Source organism: Lucilia cuprina, chromosome 3 (assembly GCF_022045245.1).
Source record: "Lucilia cuprina isolate Lc7/37 chromosome 3, ASM2204524v1, whole genome shotgun sequence".
Lineage (NCBI taxonomy): Eukaryota > Metazoa > Arthropoda > Insecta > Diptera > Calliphoridae > Lucilia > Lucilia cuprina.
In genome coordinates this window covers 34,004,026-34,013,062 of record NC_060951.1, presented here as the reverse complement: position 1 = coordinate 34,013,062, position 9,037 = coordinate 34,004,026, and the positions used below count along the sequence as shown (strand labels likewise).

At 35.7% G+C, this 9,037-nt stretch overlaps 3 protein-coding genes and 1 pseudogene across 4 annotated transcripts in view; 3 read left to right on the top strand and 1 right to left on the bottom strand.

Annotated features, from left to right (window-relative positions):
• Positions 1 to 70, bottom strand: part of LOC124418996 (vitellogenin-2-like) — a 666-nt gene extending 596 nt beyond the window's left edge. Inside the window, exon 1 of the mRNA XM_046947056.1 lies at positions 45 to 70. Within this exon, the coding sequence (XP_046803012.1) occupies positions 45 to 70 (26 nt within the window). The remainder of the gene's footprint in view (positions 1 to 44) is intronic.
• Positions 71 to 134: 64 nt separating this feature from the next.
• LOC111679973 lies at positions 135 to 1,217 on the top strand (annotated as a pseudogene).
• Positions 1,218 to 1,817: 600 nt separating this feature from the next.
• On the top strand, positions 1,818 to 5,586 carry LOC124418863. 2 transcript variants are annotated; one of them, XM_046946575.1, is made up of 2 exons: positions 1,818 to 5,277; positions 5,361 to 5,586. In XM_046946575.1, the coding sequence occupies exon 1, from the start codon at positions 4,290 to 4,292 to the stop codon at positions 5,259 to 5,261; it is 972 nt and encodes a 323-aa protein (XP_046802531.1). In that variant the 5' UTR covers positions 1,818 to 4,289; the 3' UTR covers positions 5,262 to 5,277; positions 5,361 to 5,586. Both variants share the same exon structure in this region; 1 of them encodes a protein (XP_046802531.1).
• A 2,327-nt stretch (positions 5,587 to 7,913) lies between these two features.
• On the top strand, positions 7,914 to 9,036 carry LOC111679968 (vitellogenin-1-like; the record flags this gene model as incomplete). The annotated part of the gene is made up of 2 exons (XM_046947055.1): positions 7,914 to 8,229; positions 8,291 to 9,036. Coding segments are annotated over exons 1-2 (972 nt in total), but the record flags the coding sequence as incomplete, so codon positions are not given.
• Between the last annotated feature and the right edge of the window lies 1 nt (position 9,037).

Below are 9,037 nucleotides of genomic sequence, written 5' to 3'. Positions count from 1 at the left end.
CGGAATGACAAAATCAAAATTTAAGATTTAAAAGATCTTTAGACACAACTTCATGAGAACCGACAAACATTTCATACTTTTTTGAATTTTTAAAAAATTATATGTATACATTATATACATATATAGAAAACAAAATGGTCAATGGCCGTATATCTAATTGGCATTGAACAAAAATATATAAATCAATATCTATTAAATTTTATAATTATTGCAAAAGTAAACAAAATTTTGAAGTTACATTTGCTTTTTTAGCAATTTTAATTTTCCTATTGCAGAAAATTAAAAAAGTATTTAAAGTAAAATATTTTCAAAAAAAGAACAGTTCACTTTTAAGAAGTGATCTAAATATTTAATTTAAAATTTTATATTCAGATTGGAAGCGGAAACTGGTGAAAAGATTGGTGATATCTTAGTGCAGCTTACCGACAAGGCTGATGTTCCTCAGGAAATTATACATGTTATTGGTTCTAATATTGCTGCTCATGTCGCTGGTGCTGCTGCGTCGTGTTACTGGTTTAGATCCCTCCAAAATTTATGCCAAGGAAAGCCAATCATTGACTGGTTTAGCTCGAGGAGACGCTGAATTCGTTGATGCTATCCACACATCAGCTTATGGTATGGATATTGCCATACGTTGTGGTGATGCTGATTTCGATCCTGACGGACCAACTGCAGGCGTATCTGGTTCTCACAATGTTGTAGAAGCTTCCATGCGTGCTGTACGTTATTTCGCTGAGTCTGTTGTACCCGGTAACTTCCCTGCTGAGGCTGCCATTTCTCTCAAGGTATATAAAAATCACAATATCAGCGGTAAACGTGTATACATGGGCATCACTACCGAACAAGATATTGAAGGTGATTTTGTTCTTCAAGTTAATGCCAAGACTCCATTCGGTCGCCGAGCACCAGCTCAGAGACAACTAAATTATGTTAGACACAATTTAGCTCACCAAGGCAATGATCAAAATAAACGGTTTTTGGGAGTTATCTCACTTGTAGAACATTTCGGATAATTGCGTGTGGCGACTGATAATTATTAAACGACAAATTATTTATGTTTAAATATGCTTGGAAGTTTTGTTGTTGAATTTAGCTTTTATTAACCGAATACAATAATTATTCATTTTTACATACACTTAAAAGCTAATCTTATTAATTTTATCGTTAAATCTTATTATTTTCCTTAAAAACTTTTAAATAAATTATATAAAACTTGAATGCAAAAATAATTTCATCATATCGAATTTTCTTTTAACAGTATCATATTGAGACAAAACTGTTATACCGGCGTGACTGATGGAAACAAGACTTATCTGTTATGTTAAACATATATCTTAGTCTCCATATACTGCTACAGTTTATAAAGATCAGTTTTATTGTAGTTACATCACAGACATCCTTGATCGGATCTGAACATAAAATTCAAGAATCATGATGCTATATGTAGATTAAATCTATCTATCTATCTATCTATCTATCTATCTATCTATCTATCCATCTATCTTTCTATCTATCTATCTATCTATCTATCTATCTATCTATCTATCTATCTATCTATCTATCTATCTATCTATCTATCTATCTATCTATCTATCTATCTATCTATCGATCTATCTATCTTATGAGAAACACTTGTTTATTATGCAATAACTTTATTATTTTATTTTAAATGTATTTTACACTTAGTAGCCTTATCCTGATTTTCGAATTTTTTTTTACTTTGAATTGATTGTCATAATTTAATTTTTATTAAAAATAGTTTTTCATATTAATAAAACGACTTTCGTTTAAACCTTTGTAATAAAAAGACGAAGAAAATCAGCATACACAAAGCGAACTGTGTTATCAGACATTGCTCGTCTTTTTGACCCAGCTGGTTGGTTAGCGCCAATTGTTATATCTGCCAAGATTATTATGCAGCAAATTTGGCAAGATAATACAGCTTGGGATGAATGTCTTAACCCACTCACCCTTATAAAATGGCAAAAGTTTTTGCAGTTCTACGATAATATTAATAGAATTCGTATTCCAAGATGGATTAACTTTTCACCTTCAGCAAAAATTGAGTTTCATGGGTTTTCAGATGCTTCTGAAAAAGCATACTCTGCATGTCTGTATGCACGAGTAACACCCATAAACGGACCTAATTCCGTAACCCTACTCTTTGCTAAGACGAGAGTTGCGCCAATCAAAGTAATCTCGTTACCAAAACTTGAACTTTGTGGTGCAGTGTTGTTGGCAAATATGACACATAATTTACTCACCCAACTCAACCTACCCTTACATCAGACGTATTTCTGGACCGACTCATCTATAGTTTTGGCCTGGCTTAGTAAACACCCCAACTCATGGAACACATTTGTAGCAAACCGAGTTTCTACAATAATCCAGACTGTCGGTGTTGAAAATTGGAATCATGTTGCTTCGCACGATAATCCTGCCGATGTTGCTAGCCGAGGATGTAATGCTGATGAGTTAAAAGATGACACTTTATGGTGGAATGGACCATCGTGGTTGAAAGAAGTCGCGTCGAAGTGGCCAACAACAAATAAACACTTCATTACTCAAGCTGAAGCTAAAGTTAGTCAGTCGTTTGCTACGACAGTTAATACCCACCCTACCTTAGATAAGAATACTGAAAACCCAGATATATTATCAAGATTTTCGAAATTGTCAAAAGCTCTAAGAGTAATGACATATGTCTATCGATTTTGTGATCGCGCATCATATACCCGAAGAAATACAATTCGAAATGATAGAGTTATTCTTGATCGAAATAACCCACAACTAGTCAATGATAGACTACGTTTATTAACTACCCACCCAAGCATTGAACTTGATGCGTCAGAGATCAAATCTACCCGTGATAGACTTATTATTCTTTGTCAGACAGAATATTTCAACAACGAATATAACTGTTTGAAGAGAAAATACCCTATACCCAACAAAAGTGACCTGCTTACCCTAACTCCATTTTTAGATTCTGCAATGATAATGCGTGCAAATGGTAGACTAGCAAATTCCAACAGTTTGTCCTATTCCGAAAGACACCCAATATTAATACCCTATAATAGTGCATTTGCTAAATTACTAGTACAACACGTCCACCTGGTAACCCTGCATGGTAGAAATCAACTTATGTTGAGAATAATCCGATCAGGATATTGGATTCCGAAACTTAAGAATCTGATTAGTAATGTTGTTAACAAATGCTCACCCTGCATAAGATATAGGAATAGACAAACAACCCAATTTATGGCGGCGTTGCCACCAGAAAGAACCCAAATTGATAAAGCTTTTACAAATGTTGGAGTTGATTTTGCAGGACCATTTGACGTCAAAGCATATAGTGGCAGAACTTGTAAAATAACGAAAGGTTACGTTTGTGTTTTTGTTTGCTTTGCAACAAAAGCCATCCACTTGGAGCCAACATCTGATTTGTCTACCCAAGCCTTTATGGCAGCCTTCGCTCGATTTTTTTCGAGGCGGGGATGCCCTGTCGCCATTTACTCGGACAATGGAACAAATTTCATAGGTGCTAGCAAGTTATTGAAAAAGGAGCGACAGGAATTTATTAAACAGCTAAAAGGATCTGTTACGTCCACTAGCAGTTTTCAGAATTTGACGTGGCATTTTATACCCCCAGGTGCACCACACATGGGCGGTTTATGGGAGGCAGGAGTTAAAAGCTTTAAAGCTCATTTGAAGAAAATAAATACCCTAAAATATACATTTGAAGAGCTAGCTACACTCCTTGCCAGAATAGAAGGATGCCTAAACTCGAGACCCTTAAGCCCGTCAAGTGAAAACCCTCAGGATCTTAACCCGTTAACCCCAGGACACTTTTTAATTGGCTCACCCATACTTACCCCTGCAGAACCCGACACAAGCAGTGATAATATAACCCTGGCAAACAGATGGCAAAGATTAAAGATACAACATCACAACTTTTGTAAAAGATGGAAAGATGAATATCTTAAAGAGCTCCATAAAAGATATAAGTGGAAAAACCCTACCCGAGAAGTTGAAATAGGTGATATTGTAGTAATTAGACAAGACAATTTAGCACCCAATGAATGGGTACTTGGACGTGTGACTAAAACATACCCTGGTTCTGATGGTAGAAATAGAGTAGTTGACTTACAAACTTCAACTGGAACTCTAACACGACCAATTACTAAAATTGTTGTTTTACCCGTTAATTAGTCTAATACTTTTACTCAAACCCTAACCCAATATAACAATATCCTTAATTATTTCAACTAACCCATATACTAACCCAATATATTATGAATCGTTTAACCCTTCACCCTAACCCACTAACACATTCATTACACTTCATTCATTCACACATAATTTCTTTTATACAGAATATGGCACCCAACAACAACAACAATCGTAAAGGACGTTCCAACCGTTCCAGCCGCAAACCCAACCGCAAAAACGATAAACGTCAACCAAAACGCCATTTTGGTTGCGGTATTTGTCAAGCCGATCACAGCTTAACAAATTGTCGAAAGTTCCAAAAGATGAACTTGGCGGAGAAATACAAAACCGCAGTTAAATTGCACTACTGCGTCAATTGTTTGGCGAGGAACCATCTCATTGGCGGTTGCATGAGTAAGGCTCGTTGCCAACAATGTGGTGGTAAACACCACTCCACACTGCATGGTCCAAATAGGATTTTAAAGAATTTGACCCAGGACCAATCCCCTCCACCAACTCCGGCACCAAGAACTCCACCCATACCAGCTCCAAGACGATCATTAGACATCGTGAAAGTTACAACACCGGTAACAACGTCGATGATGAAAACGTTTGTTCCTACAGCAGTTGTGCAGGTAGGAAGTCGGCGGGCAAGGGCAATACTAAATCCTAGCTTGACTAAGTCTAGAATAGCAGCCGTCTTTGTTAGTGAAAGTTCCCTAGCTCCCTTCAAAATCGACAAAGAGGTGTTTGTGAAGGTGTTAATTGCACCAAATTATTCCTCAAGCCTCCGATACGAGGTTTGCATGGAGGTGGTTAAGGATCTGCCAAAAACCCCATATCCAAGCCCCATGGACGAAACAATTAAAAGTAAATTGTGTCGCATATCGCTGGCTGACCCGGAGTTTTACTCCAACAATCCAATCTCCATGGAAATTGGTGGAGACCTTTACACAAGCATCCTACAACCGAATGTGATTCACATCGACGGGGGCTCACTTATAGCCCAGGATTCCACCCTTGGCTGGCTGGTCATGGGATCATCTACCCAATAAACCCGCACACAATGAAGTATTTTACATGCATAATTTACCCTATTACCCTACACCATTTTTATTGAATAAATAAAAATAATTGTCCTTTTCTCTTCACAGGTTGCCAGGCCCGGGAGGATGTTCACATCAGTGAACACATAACACTGTCCATCCCTGACGTCATTTAATACCCACACATAACTGCAGCTAACTTCATCTACATATGAACGTCAGCTGCAGCTTTGGCCTTCATCTTTAACTTACTTCTATTCTAATCCACCTGTGAGAAGAACAAAAAGTGTGTGCGCTACAGCGAACAAACAAACAAACAAACAAAACAACAAACCCTACAACAGCAAATTAAAATTTAAAGTTTGTAAATAAATAAATTATAAACTTAAACCTAAATAAAAGTATAACAACTAGTGATAAAACTTATAATTAGTGATAAATCCTACAACTAAAAATAAATACTTAATCTAGTGGAAATCTTAATTTTCTTAATTTATATCACAGTTAAACCCTAAAACCTTATAAAATACTTACCCTAAAACATTTATTCTAAAATAAATAAATAAATAAATAAATAAATGAATACCTTATCTTAAAACCTAAAACTAATATAAAATCTGAATTTATAACCTAAAAATACTTACCCTATATACTTACCTTATATACTTACCCAAAAGTTCAATAAATACATAAGTATTATAACGTTTTACAAAAAAAATCCCAAGCCTTTCTTATTTACCCTTCCTCCTAATTCCCGCGTAAGTACCCATCTACCCATCTCCCTCTAACCCCTAAATAAACAGATAGATTTCGGTTAACGGGTAATTTTCTAAAGAAGACATAATTTGGGGGATATAATCCATTATGGACTGTTTCTCTCAATATTTCGTTATGAGATCTCAGTTGCAGTAGAACAGGTTTGCATCTTTTTTCTTATATTTAAGTAAAAGCCAGTTGTGAGTCAGCCAGCTAACTCACAACTAAGATCACATTACGAAATTTTGAGAGATATATTTTTCTGAAAAGGAGCCTTATATAAGACGTATGGCATTAATGGACTGACTCTATGAAATTTCTACCTATAATATGTACTTGTACTTACCAGTATTCATGATACTGGTAATGTATGAGACAATTATTTTCTGAACCTTATTAAGATATATTTCAATTATGAAGCGATCCTACTATAATTTAGTACATAGATTTTGATGTTAATGTTGATAAACGCCGAAGTGCTTAACGTGAATACCAGGCGTGTTTCTCAATGGTCTTTTTCAACCACTGGGTGAATTTCTGTGAAGTGACTTACCACCGTCCCTTTATCTATCCTTCACGCTGTGGCAATTTACGTATATGGAATTTCCGGTCCAATATACGGGCACTTTGTACTTGAGCTATATAATCTCTGACCAAATTCGGACAAGTTGCTTAACTTCCAAGATTCAAAAACGTAACTTTCGCAACAGAGACGTCACCGATATACCAAAGTACGAATCCATCAAATAAACCGTAGACTTTGTTGCTACTCACAGAGAACCCACTGTGTATAAATCTGATAGGAACAGAGTTTTTTCTAAACATTCCTCGACAAGGAAAGAAAATTCAATGGTATCACTTTTATATATCACCATTCAATCTTTAACACTTCTCATTCATCCGACACACTCATAAGAGAACAATATACGAAAAACCCACTCTAGGTATACGGGCGGATGAGATCCGTATAACCCTACATTCATTCTATATTATATACCTTTTACGCCAATACATTTCCAACGCTTAGTCCCACAATCTCTTCTCTGTGATGTATCTGATGTCATTCGGCAACAGCTTTGAACCTTATCCCGATATAAAGATTTCAACATGCATCAGTCTTTTAATCACCTTTTACTGTTTCCGCGAATTTGGGGTAAACCACTACCTGAATTCTGCCGGTTCTCCGGTTCGAACTCATGACAAATCATTCTAAGGAAAGCCGAGTATACATTTGACATCACTAGTTTATAACAGATTAGAGATACAAATTTCACCTCTTTTCCCTGAGTTGGTAATCACACCAAGATGGGGTCTTTAAATAAGATAATATGCCCTTGAGGGGTATAGTATGTTTATGTTGGTATTGAATTTCATTAATATACATTTCCTGAGGAGGATCTTAAATCGTCGATAGGGTCACTTATGGTCCGATGTGAGATAGCAATTACACCAAGATGGGGTGTTTCAATAAGGTAATATGCCCTTGAGGGAGGATCTTATATAGTCGTTAGGGTCACTTAGAGTCCGATGTTCGCCATACATAATAATATAATTTCTGATATTTAATATCAAACAATCAAAATAGAGAATTATTGTACGGAAGGAAAAAAACCAAAATTTAAAATTCATGAGAACCGACAAACATTTCATACATTTAAAAATTTTTAATAAATTATATGTATAAAGTTTTTTAAAAATATATAGAAAACAAAATGGTCAATGGCCGTATATCTCATTGGCATTGAAAAAAATGTACATATATATATTTATATATCAATATTTACTAGATTTTTTTTAATTAGTGCAAAAGTAAACAAAATTTTGAAATAATTTTTGCATTTTTAGCAATTAATAATTTTCTATTGTAAGAAATTGAAAAAAAGTATTTAAAGTAAAATATTTTCAAAAAATTAACAGTTCACTTTTAATAAGCGATCGAAATATTTGATTTTAAGTTAAGTTTTCTAGTTGAGAGCAGTAATCGGATTAAGGACAATGAAACCTTTAAGAACTATATGCCTTTTAATAGGCTTTTTTGCTTTGGCTACAGCCAATTCTATGAGATGGCACTCTAGTAGAAATTCCATTAAGAATAGCATGAAACCCACTGATTGGTTATCACCATCCGAGTTGGAATCATTGCCCTCTTTGAGTGAAATCACTTTGCAGAAATTGGAAAGTATGTCGTTGGAAGATGGCGCTGATATGCTTAACAAGCTGTGTGAGTATTTTAAAATATACGTGTATTTTGTAACGTAATCACAAATGTGTTCTCATTCCAGATCATTTGACCCAAGTTAGCGAAGACTTTGAACCCAGTTTTGCTCCCAAGCCTAGTGAAATTCCAACCTATTTGATTACTCCTAACAATCAGAAAATCAGCTTTAAATTAAATGAATTGCCCAAAATTGCCAAGGAAGCAAAGAATTTCGGTGATCAAGAGGTGACCATTTTCATTACTGGTCTACCCCAAAAAACAGAACAAATCAAAAAAGCCACTCGCAAATTAGTGCAAGCCTATATGCAACGCTACAATGGCGAAAATCCTGAACCAGCTAATGTGAAATATGAGGACTCAAGTGAAAACAGAAATCCCAGTTCTAGCGAAGAAGATTATTCCACTTCATGGAAGAGTAAATCCAACAAACCTGATGGTAATTTGGTGGTTGTTGATTTGGGTTCATCCTTGCCCAACTTTAAGGCTTATGCCACATTGGATATTGAAAAAACTGGTGAAAAGATTGGTGATATCTTAGTGCAACTTACCGACAAGGCTGATGTTCCCCAGGAAATTATACATGTTATTGGTTCCAATATTGCTGCTCATGTCGCTGGTGCTGCTGCTCGTCAATATACCCGTGAAACTGGTCATCAATTGCGTCGTGTTACTGGTTTAGATCCCTCCAAAATCTATGCCAAGGAAAGCCAATCATTGACTGGTTTAGCTCGAGGAGATGCTGAATTCGTCGATGCTATCCATACATCAGCTTATGGTATGGGCATTGCAACCCGTTGCGGTGATGCTGATT